Genomic DNA, 26,383 nt, shown 5'->3' on the forward strand with positions numbered 1-26,383 from the left:
TGACTGCCACTGACCAGCCTAATAATTCACTCGTCAGATGTACTATGTAAATTGATTGAACGTAATTTCTGTAACATAAAAACTGTCATTGTCTTCTAAGCTAAGGTGGGCAAACCTCATAGGTTGTGTCCGCAGCGCAGTTTTGAGGCTTTCTATGGTCTTGTTGCGTTCCTCTTCTTCCTCCTTCTCCAAGGCCAGAAGTGTCTTCCTCTGTTGATCAAAAGGGAATGTGCTATTGGACTGGGACCACAGCATACTGACTGATTTGCCTGTACACTCAGACAGGATTAAAGGCTGATTTTGAGAACCTTTAAATCAACAAACAAAAACTGATTTAAAAATGTGACAGTCTCTACTGAGAACTTGTAGTTTATGTGCACGTGCAGCAGGGCAGGTTCTGTCCAGGCCTAAGACTGGCCTGTTGGAGATTTATTTCCCCTGGTTTAGATATCACTATGGTATCACTTTACCATCTTGGGCCTTTCCCAAAAGACCCACTTGAGCTGCCAAGCCACACTGTACAGTGAAACTATAACTCAAAACAAAGCCTCTGCTTCAGAGACCAATACATTATGACTGGCAAGGAACAAGATGCTTATCAGCTAAGTCACTGCTTTTTTCCCCCATTTCTGTGGCCTCAAATCCCCATTTTTAATCTGACCAAACAGAGACAATCTCTGAGGCGATTTATTGTATTTTTGAATAGAGAGACATATTTTAATTTGGCAAAAACCAGGAGATTGAAATGGCAAGACAAAGTTTAAAAAGAACTCATTAGCTTGGGGACAGGGATCCTTTCAGGTCTGTATCGATGGCACTATTTTGCATTACATTACATTATTTTATCTCATTATTCGACTGCAATAATTTCTTTTTTCACTCAGGATACAGAGCAGTCAGAAAACCACAGGTCTAGCCATAGGTTTCAATTCTGCTGCCACGCAAACTAAGCATACTTACTGCTGCCATTGAGTTGAGCTGATCGATGTAGTACTCTGGCCAGCTAGTAGCACCTTTATTCTCTTCTTGTTCCTATAAAAAAAGAAGCAGAAACAGTCCAGGTTGGTATGAACAAAATGACTTACATCGTAATATGAGCCACATCTTTGAGAACTTGCTGAATATATGTTCACTGCATATAGCAAAACGAGAACATTAAGGTAATTCCAATACATATTTTGGCCCCACCTCATTGATAAGTGCCTCTATGGGAAAAGGGGCTGTCTGCATGTCAAGAAAAAGAGCACATACTAGGACAATAACTATGGGAATGGAGGAATAGGCAGTAACAACTCAAATAAGCTGGGTAGGAATGTATTGGCTTGGAAAGGTTATTCGGAATGACACAGTGTGATTTGGAAAGAACGGTGGGAATTGGGCTTGTAAGAATCTGCAGTGAAAAATGACTCAAACCAGTAGATTCGTACAGATGGTTTGGTGAGCTGGGATGCGTAAGTACAGATGAAAAGTCTGGCAATAGTCTGGTCAAGCGCTCCCAATTGTGCTTGATGGTGGAAAAATAGTCTAGTCTTGCTCATGTCACCTCAACCATTGCATACTGTTTTCTTTTGAATGACCATTAATCAGTGAGATGTATCTGGGGAGAAAGAGTAGATTTCAGTGAAAATTGTGCATCAAGGCACAAGCATGTTCCCATGTGAATGCACATACATTATCTTTCTCACACACAAGGAAGTAGACTCAATACATCACATTGAGAATGTTTGTAGCAGAAATAGAGCAGTGATAAAGTAGAGCAGAACAGTAAGTGCCTATAGTTCCGCAAGCAGTTCTGTTCAGAGAACCTTACTGTCCAGGAGACCAGAGCTTGACATTTTTGCCCAAACCTGAAGGGAGCCGACTGCTCATGTTGGGTTTGGATGTCATTTCTTAAATATATGCGTCAGGGCTCAGGTCGGACTCAAATTTCACACACTGGTTCTCACAGCCTACTTCCTAATTTTAAAAGATTTTACCAAGTATGTGTCCCTGCTCTAGTTTTTCTCCGTACTGCTATTTTTCTTCCTCCCTATTTTCATTACCTTAAAATATTTTAACCTGGTATGCTAGAGTTACCCACTTACGTTGCTGACCGAAATTAACACAGAGGTCGATGAGGCCTATATAAATAACACAGAGAATCGATTCACAGCTGAGAGCACAACTGAGTGTTGCCAAAGGATGTTTAATTTGTTACTTGTCCAATATGTTATATCTAAAATGTTCTATGTAAAGAAAGCACAGTTTGAGGATTAAACATGTGAAAGGTAATATCCTGCTATTTCAGCACCACACAACATGAGTATGCATGGTACTCTCCAAACATTTGGGACATAATAGAAAGCACTGCAGGAGGAATAAACTATTTAAAGCAGAATTAAAACTTTTGGATAGCTCATCCTGCGATGGGCTGGCGACCTGTCCAGAGTGTTTCCTGCCTTCTGCCCAATGACCGCTGGGATAGGCTCCAGCACCCCACGCGACCCAGAAGGATAAGCAGCTTAGACAGTGTGTGTGTTTTTTTTTTTAATTTGTGATCTAATTTATGATATTTTACTTGGCACTTTGGGTGATGATTGACCAGTTCAAAAAAAATGTATTATATGCTTCAGGTCAGGCCAGGTTCAGACAGAACTTTTTCAGGCTCAGTTTAGGACTCAAAACATGATGCTATAATTCACTTCATGTTGTACTGAAAATTCTCAGGCTGTATTCAAGTTTGGGCAAAAATTTCAAGCCTGATGAAAGCTCTAGTTGTGAGAATGAGAGACAGATATATTGGATGAGAAGCTGACAGTTAGGACACAAATTACACTTCAACTCATCCCAAAGGCATTGGATGGTGCTCCATCAGTCCAGAGAATTCAGTTCTACTGCTCCACCATCCCGATGCTGGGAAGCATCCCCAATGGGACTCGGGATGTTTGGGATTGTCCTGCTGTTCTGTTGGCAGTGCTTCTATGGATGCTATGCAAGCTATGTGTGCAGTTAAACACCTGTGTCAACACTGTGTGCACAATAAAATAGCTGAATTCACTAATTAGAAGAGGTGTCTGGATACTTTTGGGTATGTAGTATAAGAGCTGCTCAGAACAGTTGCAGGCTCAATAAGACAGACTGTATAAGGTGTTTAGTTTGGCTCAACCAAAATCAGCTTTGCTGTTTTCTTGAAGTCTGCGGAGTGTAAAGCAAGAAGAGCCAACATGAAGTCCGCATGCCATACTTAGGGAGAGAAGAATTAAACTGTACTGGGACTAGCAGAGCGTGAGAAACACTGCTTATTTCTAGGAGAAGATAAAAGACATTTGTGAGAGCACAGGGCTCCAGCTCCCTCTCAGCCAGGCAGCTTAGTTAGCTTTTAAATGCGGCCACAGTCTCTGAGTAGGCTGGAGGGAGAATCCTGCCTGGCATGGTTATGAGGGCCCTGCAGGCACAGCAAGGGACAACTCAGTCATTTCACACCCTCTTCACTTGGTCTCTGTAGGACACTGCCTGCCAGCCAGCCGATGGGCACATTATGGAGAACAAGATGCATGCTGGGATATCAGCCAAAGGCCCAAAGTGCCCTGAGTTGCTTCTGAACCTGTCCACTCCACACCCACCACTGAAACTTAATCAGGGAGGTCTTAATGTGGCCTCCAAAAACAAGGACATCCTTTACTAGGCTTCTCACAAGTCTTATTCCCATGAGAGCTGTGTTTCAAAACTAGACCCTTAATGTGTGTAATAAATGTGAGGTTTGGGGTTTTACAGATTTAAAAAGGGGATCAAAATATTTGGCTAGATGTGCCTAGATTGATGGTAAAACACATAAAACCAGAAAAGAAACAATTCAACAGTCACTGTTGACAAGAGAGTTTGGCTAAAGGCCTTGAACAAAGGCAACAAACGACAAACAACTGTATATTTTCGGTTCAGCTGAAATAGAAATTTCAACACACCAACCACACGTTTTCAAAAGCGGCATGAATTAGACCACATTTGAGGTAAGTAGCTATTATTATACTAGTGAGACACAAGAGGAGTAACCAAAAAATCTACAGCAAAAATCCACACATCATCTTTACAGATGTGTCTTTAACAATCGCTATAGCTGTATCCACAAAGCTCCAAGCTGGACGGTATCTCAAATATTCACTTATTTCTTCACTTCACTTGTTTCTCAAGTGAGAATAAGCACTGCTGTCACCTTCTCCTCACTGTCTGGTCAATCAGGCCTGGCAGACTGCTGCGGGTCAGACGCACCCTTTCCTCATATGAACTTATGGCTGTCCAGCCACTGTATTCCTTGGCCCATTGCCTGAGGAACTTGGGCTAAACAAGTGCATGTGGTCCTGACAGTTTAAGAGCCTGACCCTTGGCCTGTATCTCTGGAGACGGACTAAAATGGCACAGAAGCAAAGGCTGCCTGTTCTATCAAAACAAAACTGAGAGGTGAACAAAGAGAATAGAAAAGCCAAAGACATGGAGAAATAACATCCAAACTAACCATAGATGTTCATCAAAAGAAACAAATCAGACAATATTATACCAACATATTCCCCAAAAAAGGGTTTGCATAGAACCAACTCCTTAAATAAAAGTGTCACAAAAAATCTTTTCAGCCAGAGAAGAATCCCTTTTGGTTCTCTAAAGAACCATTTTTAAAAAAGAGATCTATAGAATGAAGAACCTTTAGGATTCACAGACATTTTAAAGGTTCTCCTTAGAACTTTTCTATCATGTGGAAGTGAAACTGAATTCAAATTTGGTTCTCTAAAGAATCACCCATGTAAATGTTCTTTAGATAACAGTGGTTCTTCTACAGAATTGTATAAATTAGACCTTGATTTTTATAGCGAATATAGAACTGTCAACACTCAAAGCATAAAGATTGCACAAATGGGTTTGCAGGGTGAGCTTGTACTTCTCCAGGATGGAAAGCTGTTGTATATTTTAAAAAAGTATTTATATTTAGCACTAAAAACGGCTAGGCTATTGTTAGAAGTCTTTTATAGGACCTTCTTTTTTACTATACAGAACCCTTTTGTTTAAGCTTGAGAGTTAAGAAATGGACATGCTAAATTTCCAGGTATCTCCCACAGTTCTAAAGTTTCTTTAACCAGCTGTTTTAAAAGCCAAGTAAAGTTATGCTAGTACATTTAATCTTAACCTTCATAAGCGCAACGGTAAGACTGCCACAACATAAGTCACTTCATTTGTGCAGGATCTGAACACTCAGATTACAGCTCCTTATCATCCTCATAATGGACCCAACTCAGGAGAACGAGATCAGTCTCCACACTGATCTTTCTTAATCCTGCCTAGCCAGGGGGGAGGACAGCTGATACCTTCAGTCCTGGCCTGGATCCAGGAGCAGCCTGCACACCTGACTGCAGCAGAACACGGAGGCTGAATTATCACTGCACAGAGTGTACGGGACAAGGAGGTGTCAGCAGAATGGGCCAGGGAACAGCCTTAAAATAACCCACGTCCTTCACATTCAATGACTTCACAGCGTAAGAGAAACTCTATAATCTTTAGTTTACTGTCTAACAAAATACACTCACCTGTAGAATAGCTAAGCTCAAAACATATTTTTACAACTTTCTATCTATTGGAGAAGTCAAGACAGACAAGGACAACACTGTTAGAAATAAAGGTATTGTGCAGGTATATATTTTATTCATCAAGGTAGAATGTAAATGTGCTCTCAAAGGTACATCAGTGGTTTTAACGTCCAACGATGTACCATAAATACGTTTTTCCCAGATGAAAAGTTTGTTTTTGTAACTTTTCATAACCTAATGTCTTAAAACAGAACAATAAATAAAAAGCCTGGAGAGGAGAAGGGGTGTGTGGAGTCAATACAACTTGGGAAATATAATTTAAATGGATTATGGTACAGTTATTTTACCTGACTAAAGGTACTGAAATGTACCCTTGAGGGTACCACCCCAGTGACAAAAGGGGTACTGCCCCAGTGACAGTTTCGTACCTTTATTTCTGAGTGAAGTTAAGACAAGCAGAAGTTTTATCTTCTAAACTTGAATAGTCCTACAAATGTCAGATATAAGAAAATCATTCTTAACATCTGTTGAAAGAAAAAACTTGAAAGGTTTGAACTTTTCAAAATTTCTAGTGGCCCATTTTTTCCATGATGTCAAGGACAGTTGGCATTTTCACATGGAAATCAAAGGAAACCTCCAAAAATGAAATTATAAGGTTCTTATGACAGCAACAAGAAAAAAAAAAACACTTGAACTCCTGTATAAAAATGTCACAAACTGTGCATGGAATTGTCCAAGGTAATAAACAGCTGTGCAGTCCTGGGTTGAACTGTTGAGCATGAGACATGAGTCTGAGTCATTATGCAAAAATAGCCTAAACTTTGCCTCAGGGTCTCAGCGTCATGCTTATGATCCACCAACATCACCTTTATAGTCTTGAATGTGGTACTGAACTGCACAGACAAGCCCGGACTGCTGGAGTCACGGAGTGTTCTTGATTATAGAACCGTTGCCAGGTAGAGTGCAACCTCAGCTACTGTCTGCTCCACAGCAGATGGCACAAAATGATATGGTCTATCGAGGATTTGACGCTGCAGTGATGTCATCATTTCCATCACGTAAAAAGGCTTTTATTGTGATGTTTGAACAGTTTGTGATGTTTGAACAGAGTGAGTGTTTTCCGTGTGTCCCAACTATGATTAAACAACGACACTCTAAGAAAAACTAATCACTACTGACCTATCACTGTCAGCTAACAATAGGCAATATTAACCTATCCAAAGAAAGGTCAGACAGCAATGCTAACAATACAGCTGGTTATCCATAGTTCAACAGTGAAAGCAAGTAATAACCACTTTTAGTTCAATACCAGACTCCTTGATTTCCACAGAAACTTTATCACTGAAATCACTGACAGCGCTCAGACAGCTCTCATCACTTGTCTGTCAGCAAAAGTCCCACCCACACCACAGACCAGACTGTTTGTCCTTCAAACAAGCCCCCAGAGCAAACAGCGTTAGCTTTAGGGGCATTTTGGTCTAAAACAGGCATTCATTATGTTGTTATGCAATATTCTGTAGTGCAGCCCTGCATCTCGCTGCCTCTGTATTTTTATTATCTTATTTTGCGTTTATGTCCATCAATATTCTCTCACTACAGTACCCAGCATGCATTGCATAAATACAACTATAGGGAATTCACTTCCCCAGTAATAAAGAAATCCACTAATGGACCACTCATGTACAGTTTAACAAAACACAGAGATGATATTTGGCTTCCTAGCTTAATATAAGCTACCTGGCTTCAAAGGTTTTTCAAAAAGAGGCATTCCTCAGCTTTAAACCAGAAGATTTCAACCGTGGCACCAGCATAGGAGGCGAGAAAGCATGTTTACAGCAGCAGTAATGGTTACATTTTTCGTTATGGCCAAAATGCCAACTCTTAGCAATGACATATACTTTGCTAGCATGGCAAGTTATTTGGACATAAAACATATATTAAAGAAAAAGAATTTAAAGTCATCAAAATATGGTAAACAAAACAATCTTTCATAACAAACTGTGGCAATCTACAATTAATAACTCCATTTTTATAGGAGTTCGCAAGATTTATGGGAGATCGGGGCTGTACATCAGTGCATCCTTAGAAGATCTCATTTCTTGGTCGCATTTCTAGGATCTTCTGTATTCTTTTGAAATTAGACAGAACTTATGACGCATGCAGTGGACAAACACGACCTTCAAAGTTCACAGCCTCGTAAATGAGGCATAGCCTCAAAGTGGAAAGACGGATGGTGTCATGCCCTCGTGCACTGTGCTGACTGCAAGTCTACAGCCAGTACAAACACTCAGCCCATTCAAGCCTGCTCCACGACCAGAGCTGGCACAGGCTGGCCAGTCATTAGCCTCTGCGGAAACGCCACCAGGCCCTGTGGTTATCGGGGGAATGGGTCCAAGCCTCTCTAAACACTCTTGCTTCTGAATGAACTGGGTAAGGGAAGGCGGGAGCGACAGAAAGAGAAGACAGACGGAAAGAGAAGGTTTTAGGCTTTTTCTCTGTTGTTTTGTGAGCTTGGCAGCCCTGCTGTGGACCCCCACCCCTTTCAGAAACAAAAGCTGCACCTGCAAAGGGAGACCTTCCTGTTTGCCTTGGACCAGCCAGCATTTCCCTTATTGCCCTCTCCTCCACCGCACAATCCTCCAGTCTGAGGCCGTTGGGAAGTCATGCCAAGTCCAAGCTCTCTTGGGCCTGGGCCAGGCATGCCGCTGCGTCGGCATTATTGCTTCTACACTATTGCCAGGAGTGTATTCCTCTACTCCTTAAACCCATCCATCCTTTCCACTCTTTCACTGTTCCCAGCTTATGAAGCAAGCTCTTGGGGATTATGCTCGATAAACAAGGCGGCAGATTAATTGGGCTGAAAATCAGCAATTGGATCGACCGCGCCTTTGCCAAGATTCGCCCAGCAGTGTGCTCAAGCTGGTCAGAAAGATGCAGAACAACATGCAGAAAAAGAAGATCTGCAAAGAGCCTGGAAAGGAGGTCAGAAAGTGAAAAACTCCCTTTGCAAACACCAGAAGGCGAGAGAGAAGCTATGTGAAAGCCGGGTGCCCTATTTCATGTGTGATCGATGTGCCCTTTTTAGTCTCACAGTCCCAGGACAATAACTAATTAGGTCTGTAATTGGGACACAGTATGTGTGGTTGGGTAAGAAGTAAATGTCATGGTTGGATCCTCTTATTGTCCAAGTATTTTAAGCAGGATTTATGACATGAGGAAAGCTGACTTCATATCCTGCATAGTATTTACACAGTATGAACAAGACAATCAGACAGGTTTTTTGGTCTAAGCCTGGGTTGGCTTACCTCTCTGCCTCTAGAGGCTAAATAAAAAGCTGATCAACACATCATCAGACCATCAGAGCCTTAAAAACTGTGCCCAGCAGTAGCTTTGGGCCGATAACTTACAGAACATTGGGCCTCATTCACCAACATCTTTCTTAAATTTGTTCTTGAAAAAGGTCATAAGAAAAAGTCTACGTCAGATTCATGATGTGTTCTTAAACTGTAGAATTGTTGGGGCTCCCGCGCGGCGCAACCATCTAAGCGTTGGCCTTAACATCAGGAGATCGCTAGTTCGATCCCTGGTGATGCTACAGCCATCCGTAGCCGGGAGTCCAAGAGAGCACAATTGGCCTCGCTCTCCCTGGGTGGTTAGGATGGCCCCTCCTTCTCCCCCCATCACCCAACGCGATGCTAGTCAGCGCAGGCATCTGGCAGTTGGCGCTTTCCTCCGAGCGCGTTCAACTGTCCGATGACGTTGCGTGAGCGGAAGTTCGAAAAGAAGCGGTGGCTGGTTTCACAGGTCTCGGAGGAAGCGTTAGGTGTGTTAGGTGGAATTGGCGACAACTAAATTGGGGACATAATTGGGTTATAATCCAAAAAAAAATAAATAAAAAATTATATATATATATATATATATATATATATATATAAAAAAACAAAAAAAACCTGCAGAATTGTTCACATCTTTGTCCTTTTGAATGTGTGCAGATTCTGTTCTTACCAAATAAGAAAACAGTTGTCAACGTCAGAATCTTCATGAAAACTGCGTAAGTGGGTTTTCAGAACGGCTGATGAATGAGGCTCATTGTGATTTTTTAGATATATTATATTATGCAAATTACCATTCTTTTGTTATCTTTTACCTTTAACTTTTCCTTTTGTATAATTATTCTAGTCTATGGTTAGTTCACATGTGTACTACAGAAAATACTGCACTTAATTAAAGGTTATGCAAATAGAACATCTCCAACTAATTACCTGCGCACAGACAAACTTTGAATGCTGCCAAGATTACAACATGTATTCAACATAAATGTTTTGGCAAAGAATGCTGGGGTACATAAAAATGAAATAAAAAAATGGTACATGATCTATTCTCTATTAGAGAATAAAATGAACAAGTTCCTAGAAACCTGAAGTTAGCCCAGTTGGTAATTATCTAGTAATTATATAACCATCAGGGAAAATGCAAGCTATAGGGCAGTGGTGCACAATTGCAGCCCTGGAGGGCCAGTGTCCGGCACAGTTTGGTAATTTGCCTGCACAAATACACCTGATTCAACTCATCTGTTAATTTCCAGGTTTACTGAGTGTGTTAAAGGAGGGGAACTACCAAATTGTGCTGGACACTGGCCCTCTAGGACTACAGTTGTGCACCCTGGCTTTAGGTTAAAGCCCTGTAACAATCACATATAGTACTTAGTAAGTGAATGTGGATCATGATAATATAATTTGTCACGATAATTCCCAAGACAATAATCGTTCCCTTAAATTTACATTATCATCCAAGCTTGCCCAGCAGCAGCAGAGTGCAGATAAAAAACATGAGTCAGCATCCTGCTGGGAATGGGACTGCTTGTGAACAAATCAGTCTCCCCTACAGACTTGAGAACAGAGAAAGAATGAGCAAGCTCTTAACCTTTTGTTCCTACACGGTTGCCTCTCACACCCACTGCATTCCTTCTAGATCACAGGCAGGTTCGCCCCACCTGCTTGCTCTTCTCATGTGTGTGCCAGAAGGGCTGGGAGAGTTGGGGCTTTCTGGAGCAAAATCTCCAAGGTTTCTGAAATGAAATGTGATGCCAACCACTTCTGACAGCTCACTGTGAGTGGCCCATGCGAAGCATGGACACACTACTGCTCTGCTGACAAGGCACAGGCTATGAAAATCATCTGCTATCTTATAGGCATGACGGAGAGACGAACGATAGAACTCCTGCCAACCTTGAAAAAGAAAACAAAATCCCATTTTGGTCTCATATCACTACTTGAACATAGAGGGATTTTCCCCAAATGCTGATCCAGCTCTGCAGACTGAAGGATTGCTGCAGCTGAGTGTTGAACCCAGTGTGTCTGATGTCTGGGGTTGATTAGGTCTCCTTACAGAGATTGAACGCATGACTCAGCCACACTGGGTGCCTGTCTCAAACACGTTTGTGATAGCATGGAGAGGATTTGCCTGTTCAGCATCTTTGTGGTGCACACATTTGACACTGGACAACAGGTGACAACACCTAGAAGTCAAACATCTTCAAAGCGATAGTTTTGAGAAAAATGTAATTCACACAATATACCCCTTACCACAAATGTAATCGATCAGCCAACACAGGTCGGCTTATTTAGTTTTGCACTGGGTTTACAAGGCTAATGTAGCTAACACATAATTGGTGGGATATATGCTTACATTAGCACTACGCACAACACATGCCTAAATCATCATGCACTTACCTCAAACTGAATAAAGTGTTAAGTAAAATTAAGCAGAATTGCTTATGTGGTTTCTAACACTGTATGAAACACTGTTACATACTGTAAAAGGAACAAAAAAAAAAAAAAAAGAATTCAGGATGTCTGCTACTACTGCTCTGATGCTCTGAGCTCTTACGCATGGACAAATCATCAATCAAATCAATCAAAATGATTTATTTTTTTTATAATAGCCTTTTTTTAAACCTGGAGCTTAAATAAATGAACAAATGAAAACACACCAGCACATTTCCAGTGCTTTCTATTTGTTGCAATGTAAATAAAAATGCCACTTACTTTCGATGTTACACTTCAGTTGATTCATGTCATTTAAATAGCAAATCAATAAAATAAAAATAAAGCACTGGACAGTCAATGGACTTTCACTGGGATTGGAACCGTGTGGGATCATTATGATTCTATTTTTTTAAAGTTACAGGAATTGGTTAACTGAGTAATTGCAAAGTACCATCTAGATTAATTGTTTATTTGTTTTAAACCCATCACTGGCTGGTAGGGCTGGCCACACAGAGACTAGACTACAGTCCTTGCATTTATTTGTTCTTGACCAAGCCTTTGTGTAGCACAGTTAGCCTGTTGACTGAAACGACTGCAGCCCTCTTTTAATTTACCATGTGCACTTTGCACATCAGCCTCATGTTTGGCTAACAGAATTTTTTTCATCTCAGCTCTGAGACCTTGAATTTTGTGGCCCGTTTGGTCCTTTGCTTTGGTGTGCAAGTCATTTGCTTCCTTTTGCTATTTAAAAAACACTCAAATTAAGCGCTTCATCAAAAGTAGGAGGCAACTGGTTAATTATATCTATGACTCACAAGTAATCATGCTGTAACATTTTTATATCAATTTAGCAGCAGCACTCAAATACAGCCCAAGTGCAATTACCTGGCTGACTGTGTGTTTGGAGTAAAAATCTGCTTTGCATTGCATTCTTACACTGTTTTTTATCCATTTCTATAGACAGTGTTGCACAGTGTCAAAAACTAGTGACGACTAGGTAGTAGGTAGTAGGAAGTAGGGGAAAAATTGGAAAAGCATGTAAAAAATTGTAGATTTTGTACCAAACTATGTGCTTAAAATGTCTGATGTTTTGAGGTTCGTGATGTTGACTGGAAAGCACAGTGAACACAATGTAAAAGAGGAACCACTCATGAACGCCCAAGTGATAACTATGTGTGAAAAGTAGCAAAGACTGCTCAAAGTTCCCTGTTCTCACCCTACAGGTATAGAGCTTTCCAACTCTCAAAAGCCCATATTAAAGAAAAGTTACGCTACAAGAAACAGACTCTTCCACAATAGGGACCTTTATCTTCAACTAACTGAATAAAATCTTGTTTAAGACAGACACTAGTGCGGGCAGATGAACCTTTTAAACTTTTAAGGATTTCTTTCCCTCGCTCTCTTTTTAGAAACAGCAAATGGCCTTAATGGACAGCAGCGCTGACCATGAGACACACTACATAACCTTTTCCGTGACAACGAATGAAACATCTCATCAGATGAAGATTCAGATGGCCCCTGAAATAAAGTGCTACTTACATGGAGCGCTCTTTGAAAAGCAGCCACTTTGAACTAATGAAGCACTCTATGCTATTTTGAGATGAATGAGAACTTCACTGCAAATTAGGAAATGGACACAAGAGAGGTTCAAGGACCAGAGTTATGAACTCCATTGCTTTGATTTATTATAATCTCAAACACTACTCTATCCTCCTGAATATCTTTTGGAGAGGCAATTACAAATCATGTAAGATTTAAGGGGGGAAGGGGTAAAACAAGACACACATTTAGTCTCTTTTACACACACAGACACATAGCAGCAGCAGCAGAAGCACTCAGCTGTTCTCACCTTTTTCTTACTGCAGTAGATCTGCCATTTCTTCTCTGCAGGCAATGCAAACATGGCCTCCCTGTGCTTCTCTGTGAGGTCCAGCTCATCCTGCAAAAAAAAGAAACAGAGAGAGGGCTTAGATCAGTCTACTCACATGCACTAAAAGGATCTTTTTCCACTGCAAGACTTTGAAATCACAAACTTACAAACTGCTCAACCTCTGAGACAGAAGGTCATCATCCAGTTCGCAACACTGCTCACATAGGAATAGTTCAATGCAGTCAGGTAAACAACACAAATTAATTGTCAAGGGTCCAACTAAGGTCTAACTCTTAGCGTGTTTGAGATGTGTTCCAGGCCGACGTAAACTAGACCAGGGGTGCGCAACTTCTGTCCTAAGGGTCTCGTATCCAGCACACTTTGGGAGTCCCCCTACTCAAACACATCTACTAACCTCTGCAATTAAAGATGAGTTGAATCTGGTGTGTTTGAGCAGGTATATCACCAAACTGTGGTGATACCAGACCAGGACCAGAGTTGCGCACCCCTAAACTAGATTATTCAAGATAGGGCTGGCCAATATGACAAAATGTAATATTACAACATTTGAAGACGAAACGTTGTTCACGAAACACGCCATCATATTTAGTTTTTCTGAGGTTTGATAAGCTGGAACAGACAAAGAGAATCAGTAGTGCTACGTCAAAAAAAACTGCCAAAAACTAAGTACAATGATGTTTAGCATTTCACATGCTGCACTAAGTCAAACTAAACAGGATTAATTACGCTAGTGTTCTGTAGGTACTCACGTTATACTTAAAAAAGCATATTGTGATGTCATTTCTCACTATAATGATATATATTGTCATATTTCCAAGCCTTAACAAGGTTTGGATAGGATTGCTTAGATCAATGCACTGACTGTACACATCTCAGATACTGCATCATTCTATAGCTGGCATTATGCCCATATTGGAAACTCCAGGTCTAAGCTGGATATGGAAAGACAAAACAGAACAGGGTTTTCAAAAATCAATGCTACCATGCTGTGACTTTTTTGAAGTTTTTTTGTCACTGGACATTAGAGGTTGTAAAGAGTCTGAATGTGAACAATGCGCTACACCCAGCTAATAGCAAGCTACCAATCTTGCACAATTCGTATTTTGGCTTGTAATTCAGAGGATCTAGTGACATTCAGCGCAATAATGTACATAAGATAAAATGCATTGAGTTTGGAACCATCTCACAGGGTGTGACAGCAGTGATTTTCAAAAATCACATACATTTTGGCCATAAAGAAATCTAGCTTGGACACTAAGTTTGGGTGTATGGGCACAATGCTGCCAAAAGAATGACGGCAGAACTTCAGTGGTTTATTATGCTAAGTTTTTGTGACATTCTGCACGTGCAATGACAGTTTTAGAACACTAAAACAAACTGAGGGACTGTAAATGGACCATCCTTAGTAATCCAACTCCTGTAAACATCTTGATTCAGTCCAAAGTCTTAGACTGATAAAAAACCTAGGACTGTTTTAGCAACAAAAGTAAGCCTGTTGTGTGCCTTTAAACATGGTACGTTTATGATGCTCAAAGAAAACTACAAAAGTGAGAAACTGCTTGATTAACTTTCTCCACAAGTACTTCCACTACATTTTTCTACTCTGCTAAAGTGTGGGGGTGGGGGGGTGGTGGTGGATGCAGAAGCGAGAGATTGGAATCAAACTCATTCATGCACACAGTAGTGTGAGTATACAAACACGTGCAAAAACACAGTAATGCTTTCACAATGAAAGCCCAGCCATAAACTTCTCCACTAGCAATTTCCTTTCATTTGGCACTGGAAATAGCGCACCCATAACAAGTGCTGTGTTGTGGTTGGCCCTCAACAGTGGGTGTTGCTGAGCATATCTAGCTGAGAGAAAACCCATGTGTCCACAACCACAAATGCCCTGGAGCTTTTGTTTTCCAACTCAGGATGCAGGAGTCCCTGTTGGCATATTCCACAGCCCCTGCAATCATCTGAATCCACAGACATACACACATATGCACACAGACATAAATTCCACTCATATCTCTGTGACTGCTGGAGTGAGACCATGCACTTACATGTGCAATTGCACCTCCTTTTCATTCCATCACTCCCTCCAGAGGTCCAGGGGTAATATCTCCCCAGCATGACCTCACACTCCATTCCACGACCCCCAAGAGGCGACGGCACGGCACTCCCATTCATGCTATTCCTTCAGTTCAAATGGAACTCTGATGAAGGATTCTACACTGGGTCGCATGTCACAGTAAGAGGATAATTCCTATCCAACACATTTAGGGATTTACAGGCACACAATAAAGGAATTGCGAAATCAATCAAGGAAATACTACTTTTCCATTATTCGTTGGCCTGAAAATATAGGATGAACTGGATTCACGAAAGAGTAATCTTTTTAGAACAGACTATCCAACACATTTTGGGACTTACAGATCACAAAGCTGGGGAATTGCTAAATTATCAAGTACAATTAAACCTTAACAGCTGTCAATCTGTCAATGTGTTACGATAATGAGATAAAATGGCAAAATACTGTATTTTGTAAAATACAGAAATTTTCATATATATTTTATATTTGAATCGTTTAAACAAGCATTGTTGTTTGTATATATCCAAAAAAAAATAATTAAAATAAAAATGAAACATATTGCTTAAGTTCCAGGGTCGTAGTATTTGTCATGTTTTTGAGAAAAGACCCATTGGTGATTTGCAAGTCACAAAGTTGTGGAATTGCTAATTGCTGCTAAATTACCAGGTACATCTTTTGTAAACTAAGCATTCTTTCTAGAAGAAACTATACAATACAATTGGGGATTTACAAGTCACAATGAGACAGAACTGCAAAACTTATCAAGAGGACCCTTCATAAACAGTAGTTTTCCAATTATGCCTTGGACATAAATATATAGTATGAAATAGATTCACGATAGAGAATTCTTTTTATATTTGACTTCAGAGCAATTTTGGGGATTTACACATTACACAGCTGTGGAAGTGTTAAATTAGACCTGCATTGTTAGCATAACTAACTTGCATGTTTTGGGACTGAGGTGCTGCTCTCCGGGATGACTCCAGTCCAGATGGTTTGGGTGCAATGAGGTCTTCATAAGGAACTAATGAAGTACATTCACTTAACCTTTACACATTACTTCTCCTAAAGGGTCTAAAAAAAAAAAGGGTGTTTTTCAGTTTCACAGTTCAGTCTATCTTCAAATTCCTGCTTGAAGATACTGTTCAGAAATGTTGTCTCAGGTCAGACACTTTCTGGAACTGGAGAATCATCAGCAAGTGATTATAAAGCAAACCGGTCCACAGAGAATGAAAGACAATGATCAATAAATGATACCTACACATTCACTCTGCTAGAATGTGATGGCCACATCATCTGCTTTCATTTCGCATCATGGCCTAACAGTGGCAGCTACCATATAATGGTCATTTAAAGTAAAAACCCCATGTATTGTTCCTTTAACATTAGAACTTACCATTAACACACTATAACTCTGAATCCTTGTGGGATTTTTTGCATGCCTTCCTATACAGTCACTTGCTTCATCAGTTTTATCAGCCACTACAGAACGGTGTTAATGTCTTCCTGTCTGGTCACTCCTGGTGACAGTAACGTCCCTGGTGGACAGAGGAGAAAGGAAGAGCTGCTGTGTCTCCCTTCCTGCCCTGCATGTCTTCCATTACTCCTCTTCCTGCAACCCTCCACGTCCCATCGGAAATGAGCTGCACACTCAGCAAGAGTTCTACGTTCACATGCGTGCACCCACACATGCTTCACAGCAATAAAGATGCAGGGAGGAAACTCCTGAGAGGGGAACAAAATGCTGTAATGTCCTTTTCTGCAGCATTACAGTTTTAAGAAGATATATGTACAGCTTATATACAGTACTGTGCAGAAGTCAAGAGACTTCCCCCTTCTTTTAGTCAAAACGTCCATTAAGTACAACTTAAATCATGTTTCAGTGTCAGAAAAAACATTGCACATAAACAAAACATAATATGAAATGTGTATTTTTAGTGTGTTCACCCTTTGCCATTATTACAGCCTTTTTTTTTGGGAGACTTGCTTTCACTTTCTCAAAAAAAATCTGCAAGGACATTTTTCCACACCTCCAAAGTTTAGCCTTAGAAGCTGGTTTAATTTGCTGCTTCTCATGATTCAAGTAATCCCAAACATATTTAATGATGTGGACATCTGGACTGGGGCTGTCAGTCCAATGGCCTCTTCTTTCATCCATTTCCTTTTCTCAGTAACAGCTTTCTGACAGCTACACATCCGTTCAGACTCATAGTGTTGAGTTGTCTTCTCACAGTGGATGGATGGACAGAAACACCTGTAGATTTTTTCAGATCTGAAGCAGAAGTGGAGCTTGATTTTCACCTCTCTCTCAAAGATGAAAGTGGTTGTTAGGAGTCTAATTTTCTCTCTGTTTTTTAATAATTTCTTCAACTCCAGTTATGGAAACTCTTGCTGTTTTACCCTTTTGTCCCCCCTCTGACTGTCTTCTTCCTAATGCACCTCATTACATCTCCAAAAAATATTTCCTGAAAAATGAATAACTTACTGATAACATTCTTAATGGCTGTTTTCACTTGAAGTTAAATAAACAAAAGCTGGTCATGATATACTCAGAAAAGGATACTGTGACATAATTTATTGCAATAATATTGTTATAATGCCAACTGACCACCCCAATAGCAACTTAAGTCTTAGTTCTCATGTGGATGAAGGGGAATGTTACGTGACTCTTAAACCTTGTAAGAAAACTGCCAATTCCTTCAAAGCAACCAAATGTCAGCATATAACCAAACTCAACAGAGGGCATGGCTGAACGAGTAATTATTTTTATACTGATATCGCTACTGAAAAGACTGCAATTTTCAAATTGCTAGAATTGCCTATAGTTTTAAGTGGGGACATTTAACTTATTAACATGGAGCTTGTGAACTGTTTGTAGACGAGGTGGACCAATCAGAAGCACCTAAATATCCTTGTGTTGTGAAATCACAGCCAGAACTAAGTGGCAGTCTGGCACAGTACGTACAGTGCTCCAGCCTTAAGCCAGTAAAAATGTGGATATTCTGGTCTTTCTGGCCAAAACAACAGACTTGGACCGTAATTTCTAAGAAAATAATCACAATTTAAAATCACAGTCTCAATACTGATTGGAAAAAAAGCAGTTAGAAATTTACCCCAAATTGTTCTGCCCTAACAGAGGGTCATGTTGAAACTTTCTATTTAAAAATTAAATAAATAAATTTATAAATATATATATCACATAACCCCAGCCATGTCATTGTGTTGTAACATAATCAGTCTTTTCATTTATGCTTAAGGGTAAAAACACTTTGTCATGTCTCTTCACAACAAGCTTTGTCTAGCTTCACATCTCTCATCACAAAACACGACATATAATAGTGGTAATTCTGTGGTCTGTGCACATCTACTTATCAAAAATCTCTTGTAACATGATACATGATCATCTCATACCTCTGGGCAAAGTAAGATAAAAGCCCAATGCAACATCTAGAAAGAGACAATTCTACATCAAGGAGCAGCTCCTAGGTCTATTTGCAGACAAGTCAAGGTGGGAATGGGACAATGTCTGATATGGCACGCTGCAGAGTGTGACATACGGGCACCAGGTCCAAGTCTGCAACGGTCTTTGTGGCTCTATGTGTGTCTACACGAGCAGCCAAGGCAAAAGCAGTATCTCAGCACACAGGAATGTAAGGGGAACCAGAGAACCACTGTGGAAAATGATACCGGCTGCTCGGTCACAGTCCAGAGGAGGGAAGGACGTCATGTCACAAGTGGCATGTCCTTAATACAGATAGTATAACCGTCACAGCATTCAAGTCATCTGGGCAAGTGTTGAAGTGGTGATGATGGACACATTTCTAACATAAAAAGGGGAACAACTGAACTAATGCATTGTTATACGGCATCCACATCCCATAAAGTCACATTAGTTCTTGTTCAGTTAATAAATAAAGAAGGAACATGAGTGTTTGCAATGGAAGGTGCTATCAGCCAGAGCTCGCAAAGAGATGTTACAGCCACTAGGTTTAAAAAGAATAAGCCTGAGTGACTACAGCACAGTCTGGCACAGTCTACATCCTTGAATCCTTGTATGGCTTTGCCTCCTCAGTCACGGTTTATGCCCTGATCTCCAAGCTATATAAGGAGATACAAAGACCCCACGTTTGAGTCACTGGCTTTTCACATTAAGCCTAGATGTTTAAATCTCACATCTGCGCCTGTTCCTGTTACTTATACAAATGCCTTGCTTTAATTCCAGACAAAAGAGCACCCACCCACACACTTCAAAAAAAAAAACTTTATCATCAATTTGCAGATTCAGTGGAAAAGTTCAGTTCTTGTGCAACTTATTATTCTCACAACAAGCAGATCTGCTGTAAACAATAGTTTTCCATTATCCTTTCACCCTAAGTATATACTATGAGATGGATTTACAACAGAGAGTCCTTTTGAGGACAGACTCTACTCCGCCAAAGGCTCTATGCAAAATTCGCATCTCACTGTGATTCACTCTAATTTCATCAACTCGTTAGAAAAAGGGCAATCTTTCTTTTAGGCTTAGCACGCAAACTAAATCAAATTAAGATGGAAGAATGAATCTGCAGTGTACCCTGTGATCTCAGAAATCTCAGAAAGATAAACTTCAGCTGGATAAACTTCCATCACACCATGGAAAGCCTTCAGAACATCAAAAATAACAATGGCATTTGTTAGTGTTAATAACCTCTGAAGCTCATCACACATGCTACTCATTACAGGACATTCATTTACAACCTGCAACCTGACTTAGGCCAGAAACACACATGGCAAAAGCACTGAAGCGGTAAATATCAATGCAAGGGCTGCGGAAAGAGTGACTGAAGCTGCTTTGTGCTGCACATTCATTCACACTAATGTATGCCACAAGGAAGCTTAAGAGACAACCAGACAAAAACAAGCAATTAGTCTACAGACGAGACCAAAACATAAGGTTATTCAATGGGAACCACTGATGTGCAAAGCAAAGACGGTTGACCTCCTCTGTATGAGTTAAGCCAACAGACAACAGGGGTTGGCAGAGAGCAAAAGAGCAAGGAATCGTAAGAAAAAGGAAAAGGGCACAAACAAGACAGAGAGACAGAGCGAGAGACAGAGGGAGAGAGTGTGTGAGAGACAGAAATAATGCCATGTATTACAGTACTGTGATCTCTCTTCAAGCTATCTCAAATAGATCACTCATTAAACTAATCTCTTAATTACAGCAAATTAGAGAGTAAATGAGGGGGATTTAATAAATGGATCCTGGTGCTGCACATTCATTAACTCTCTATGAAGTACACACTAATAAAAGGGAGGGACATATGAGAAATTTCTCACAAGTAACTAATAGCACCGTAGGAGAAGCAGGACCACACTTCGCTTTCAACAGTTTCAATTAGGGATGTAAACACAGATTAACCAATTAACCGTTAAATTTGTTTGACAAATGCTGTTAGTAAAAAAAAGCATACATTTTCATTTACATTTCTAGTAGACAACAGTTCCTGTTGGAATAATTGAGGAACATTTCAAAATTGTGCAAGAAGCAATTGGCTCTGCTAGACAGGCCTATTAAAAATGAAGCACAGCTAAAAATAGTGGTGTTTGGGACCACTATAGGACGAAAGCATAACTATGATGCACCTCATTGAGAGTTAACATCCGCGATGGATAAAACCGACAACTATTTTGTCCATGTTTTTTATGAGAAAGCGTGATGCATGGCTTTTGATAGCGTGATGTACACTGAGCCAAAGCAAGACGTGGATGTGGAATTTATCTTCCTTATAACTTGGGCTAGTAATGAGCTGTAAATACACCTTTAGAACTTCACAATATAGAGATTTCAGTAGTCATTCACATATATTCCAGTCCTTTCTGGTGTCGACCAGAGGAGGATGGGTTCCCCTTTTGAGTCTTTGTTCCTCTCAAGGCTTCTTCCTCATGCTCTTAGAGAGTTTTTCCTTGCCACTGTCGCCATTGGCTTGCTCATGGGGGCTTGGACCCGGATTTTTCTGTAAAGCTGCTTTGTGACAACACCTGTTGTAAAAAGCGCTATACAAATAAACTTTGACTTGACTTTCATCAACTTCATCAATATAATCATGTACACATAGTTCTCAGCTCCTTAGTTTAAACAAAACTGTGTATGTAGAATATGTTTAATACAGTTTTGGGCACTTGCTTTATATACATGCTTATGCGTGGCCCTACTTATCAGTATTGATTTCCACAGTCCATATAAGAACACTTTTTAATATCTTGGTTATTTCTCTGTTAATTATTTACTAATAAAGAATTCAGCTGATGTGTGCATTCATTAGTGTGCCTATATCATTAGAGTTACAATGGCTCAGCCAATTCAATTTCACAAATGGCTAGCTAGCTACTGATTAACCACTGACTAATGACAGTCAGTTATCGCTGAAAATAACTTTTCAGCATTTGCACCCCTAGTTTCAATTCATCTTTCAATATTGTCAGAAGAAGAGAAGCTTAAAGTATTTTCAGAGATGAAAGGAGGCTGAAATCTCCTTCACACTCTGATCTATACAAAATTAGATGTCAATGTTTGACTAAATAACAAATCATATTAATATCTGGTGACTGGGAAAGACTTTGCATTTACATTTGACTTATCCTGGTGTTCATGAGATTACTCGAATTTGCTTAGTATTGTGACTGGGGGCGTTTGAATCTAGGAACATAACTGAAAAAACAACAGGGTTGGTCCTATAAACTTGCCACATAAAAATGGGCAATTAAACAACCATGCAGAGCAATCAGTCCGTCCTAATAACTTCCATGAGATGTCCTCACATAACATTACGGATCGATTACCATTAACAGTTAGCAAAAGACACTGTGGGTTGAAGACATCCTTGGCTTTCTTCAAACACTAACAGGTCCAGAAGTAGGAAAATGGATAGAAGACAACTTATCAGACCATATAAACCTTTTTTTCCATTACTCAGGGGTCCAGGTTTAATGCTTAAGTTTAATGAGGTTACATCCCTATCTCTGTGAGCTGTCTTTAGGTACAAACAGCTTCCAAATGGCAGCTCTGCCATAAAAATTCCGACTCTGTGAAGCTCATGACATGGTTTTTCCTGAGGCTGAATGGCAGAGGTGCTGATTCAATTCGAGACCATAATTTTGTGATGTTAAGCAACTAACCCATTATGTGTCTGTTTGTCCACATTGGTGAGCACTGACATGCAACTTCTTTTCAATTTTGCCAGTGCAGTTTGTCTGTGTGTGGCAGATGTGATCTTTTGTTCTTAAGAAATTATTCATTTTGCAGTTTTTATGTTTACTGCACCTGCAATCCAGACACTGAGAATCAGCCTTTGTACTCTTCTCAGTTTTTCTTTTCAAATATCACCTATCCAAGAGCTCATTGTCAGACCTCTAGGCCTGTAACAATCATGAAATTTTAGCTGATGATTAACTGTTATATAAGTAACTGTGATTAACAATTTATCAATTTTGTTCATTCTATGCAGCTACTGACGTACAAGCTTAACTTGGACAAACTAGCTGATTAGCTATTTTGTTTGTGGATACTCCGTAGCTGCCAACTGAAGACAGACACGATTTGAGCTCAAATAAACAAACACAACCCACTACTTCCCTCTACACATATTAAAGCACCATGTCAGTTCAAACATTGTGTGTATGATTAGAAAATGTGTATGATTTGCAAAGCTGGAAGCAAACTGGATTTTCATTTCTGTAGGAGAATAAGAACATAAACATAAAAAGTGTTAAATAAAAAGTTTTTTACTGTTGCAGATGTACAAGAATGCTTGATATGAAGGAAGCTAAAGTTCCACTGTTTGTTTTATCTTGGCACACCAGTCTTTATAGAGAGGTGTGAATTGTTTTCACAGAGCCAACAGTGTCCTTGTTAATCTGATAACAGAGCTACAGAGAAAAATACTGTATTTGACTGTACAAACTAAAAATGAGATCATTTCCATTCTGTTGGCAGGAGTAGGGGACTTGCAGAAAGAGATGGACAGCTGACAAATACTACTAATTGGCATTCGATGTGACCTGTGCAGATGTCTCTGTAATTATGATTTATCTCAAGGTGCTTTTCATGTGGTATTTCATTGCCTTTTGTTCACCCCTGTACTAGTCTATCAAGTGTCCTGTATCCATATTCAAGACTTAAAAACACAGAGGAATGCCAACCGCACAAAAACAAGTAAATTACAATGGAAGAAACACATGCGAACATGATCCACACAAGCTGTTTTTTTCCTGACAGTTGTATGCTATTATATACAAGGAAAAAAAAACCTTTCAGTATAGCTGATGAATACAAGACAAACAAAGAGTTTAAAATATTCCTGACTGCACTGACACTCACCACAAGCTCAGAGAACATGCCATCCAGCTCATCGTAGCTGGGGATGGGCAGCGTGGGCTCCATGGTCTGCAGGACGAAGTCCTCCCGCAGCCGGTAGGTGATCTCTGGGTGGTCGCTGCTCTGGAAGCAGCAGAAGATGAAGGACATGCTACGCCCTCCACCACCTCGTTTGCGGGGCGCCATGGCTGCTCAGGGAGGGTCGTAGTAAGGGTAAAAGGTAAGGGGCTAGCGATCCTCCCTCAGGTGCCTCAGTTAACTTAGTCTTGCTCCTGTCACAGAACCCTGAAAAAAATACAGAAGAGACAACAGTTTTACTCAGTAACATATAGAACCGTATGCTCCTGGAAAAAAGGCTGTGTGTCCTCATTCTTAATCTTACTCTCAGAACATATGGATAGGAGGCCATGTTTAAATTATTTATTTTAAAATTGGAAGAATTTTGTATTGATAAAGATGGTTTGGCAACCAATCTAATTTACACAATTTTCCATGTACCCAGACATATTTAATCAGCTGAGACATTTGGTATATCATTTGCTTCTTTAGCTTAACCTTGGAGTGGCAAGGCTAACATTGCTAACAAACACTAAAATTCAAATGGCCACCCAAATAGCCACACATTACAAAACATCTTTCAATTTGCTCAAACTGCATCCAGGTCTTGTTGGTGTTATAGACTTGTCTGTGTGGTTTAGCACAGCGTATAACTTACTGTGAAGTCTGAACATAAACAAAACTGCAGGCAGCACTTTCGACAACAGGAAGTGGAGTGCTGATCTAGAATCAGTATTTGTGACAATGACTGCCGAAAACATGGAGATTAGTCCTGATTTGTAAATACCAACCCTGGTGGTATCTGAAATCTGCCTTTAGCGGTTAAATTTTGCTCATTTTTATAGCTCACAGAAAGTCATTCTCTGTTCTAAACCACATCGGTAAGTCTGCATGACCTTACTGAAGACCTGGTTGTGGTTTGGATGGGATGTGAGAAGTTCTGGTGAAGTATTTTTATAAAAATGATTTGGGCTGTTTGGGTGACTATTGAGTTCTAGTTGTTAGCAACACTGAACTCGTAGTTCCAGTTCAAACTAAAGAGGTAAAATTTGGATCATAAACATGTCTTGGCTGACTGACCACATCTGGGGTAAGTGGAAAACTGGGTAAATTTGATTTTTCCATTCTTTTAATTAAGATGTAACAATCTAATCTGTGTTCTTTAAATTGTTTGCCCTAACATCGTTTTGGTATTAGGCATTGTGATATGAAACTTGGTGTCGGTATCAAAGTTAAAATTATCATGACAATCCACGAAAAGACTCAGGACAGACTACTGTAACAAATCCTATTTGGCACTCTAGAGGCAGCACGCATTAACACAGTACACATCCACACGTATTGATCCTTGAGCATAGGCTGCTTTTGAAGAATACACAGGAAGTGAATCCTAGACAGCCATTAGCTTGGACTGTCTCCAGAGAATGGCTGTGATTACAATCGGGCCTGTCTATTCATAATCCGGTCTCAAGCCCCCATGAGCCTCTCCAAAGCACACAAGGAGAGGAAGTTTGACTTTGTCTAAATCAGGGTCATTCATAAAGATGCACAGGACAGTGAAAGGAGTGATAAGGGCGATGGTGTCAATGGTGACAATGGTGACAAGCCTAATCTCTGGGAAAAAAAAAAAAAACACTTTATATAATGAAAAAGGTCAAATGCAGTTCTGGACATAGTGTCTGTATTCTTACCAAAGTCAAGTGTCTTTGTTCTAAGAAAACTGTTCGAACCATTTTCATAATTGTCCGAGACTGAGATTAAAGGTGTAACTCAAGTGACCCTATTGATAAACTCTTGCCAAAACCTCAAGATGGTTGTGGTCTACTGTGCTTCTCAGCGCTGTTGTTCACACAAATGTGTGCATTGCAGTTTTCCCATCTGTAGCATCACCAGCCGTTCCAGCTTAGCGGGAGTTGCAGTATCAGCTGTCATGATGGTATTAGGCTATATATCACAGTGACTTGAGTACATAAACAAAATATACAACATCGAACTAGGCGTGAGAGGTATAAGAGCAAAAAGTAAATAACTATGACACGATCTGACGATATGGATTTGACCATATCGTGAAAGCCCAAAAACCGGTGAACCCGCCCCCAGGACCAACTAAACAAAAGCATGAACAGCTTAAACAACTCCTATAAACTCAACAAGAATAAGCTGAGGGCCTTTTGCAGTCCTACATTAATCAGCGTAGCCTTTTATATTGGCTGTGCAGCAGGCAGCATGAGAGCAGATGAGTGAACAAAGTGTATTTTCTTGCCACTTGCAGCTTTCCACTAGAAAGAGCTGGTGTAACAGCAAAAGCGCACCAGGCTATGTGTCTGCAGATTATTACTTTGTGATTGTCTCTTTTTACTCTTTTGCTGCGTTTTACTGGACAAAGCAGATATGACGTTAGCTGTTGAGCAAGGCAAGGAAGGATGTATCAGCTCGTAAAACCCCATTCAATAGCAGGGATAGAGCAGAAAAAATACCAAGCTTAGAATAGCAAGCGGCCTTTATTAGAAACAGAAAAGAGTGAATAATTTTTTTTAGAGGCCAACTACAAAGTGCACAACAGAACTGAGAAGTGGGGAGGTTAAAACAGGAGAAGAGGAAGTAGTAGAGGAAGACTAAGAACTTCTTCCATTATAGGGAACTGAAGAAGCTAGAGTGCATGTTAGCATCTACACAATAAAAAAA

At 40.2% G+C, this 26,383-nt stretch overlaps 1 protein-coding gene across 4 annotated transcripts in view; it reads right to left on the minus strand.

The window, feature by feature from the left end:
- Positions 1-26,383, minus strand: part of daam1b (dishevelled associated activator of morphogenesis 1b) — a 96,530-nt gene that overhangs the window by 26,508 nt on the left and 43,639 nt on the right. For all 4 annotated transcript variants that reach the window (XM_036581724.1, XM_036581727.1, XM_036581723.1 and 1 more), the window contains exons 2-5: positions 23,645-23,926; positions 13,167-13,256; positions 961-1,032; positions 116-210 (exon numbers count right to left, since the gene is read on the minus strand). In XM_036581724.1, coding sequence (XP_036437617.1) covers positions 116-210; positions 961-1,032; positions 13,167-13,256; positions 23,645-23,827 — 440 coding nt within the window. In that variant the 5' untranslated portion in view covers positions 23,828-23,926. The remainder of the gene's footprint in view (positions 1-115; positions 211-960; positions 1,033-13,166; positions 13,257-23,644; positions 23,927-26,383) is intronic.

The sequence above is a fragment of the Colossoma macropomum genome, unplaced genomic scaffold (genome assembly GCF_904425465.1).
Source record: "Colossoma macropomum unplaced genomic scaffold, Colossoma_macropomum, whole genome shotgun sequence".
Classification (NCBI taxonomy): Eukaryota; Metazoa; Chordata; class Actinopteri; order Characiformes; family Serrasalmidae; genus Colossoma; species Colossoma macropomum.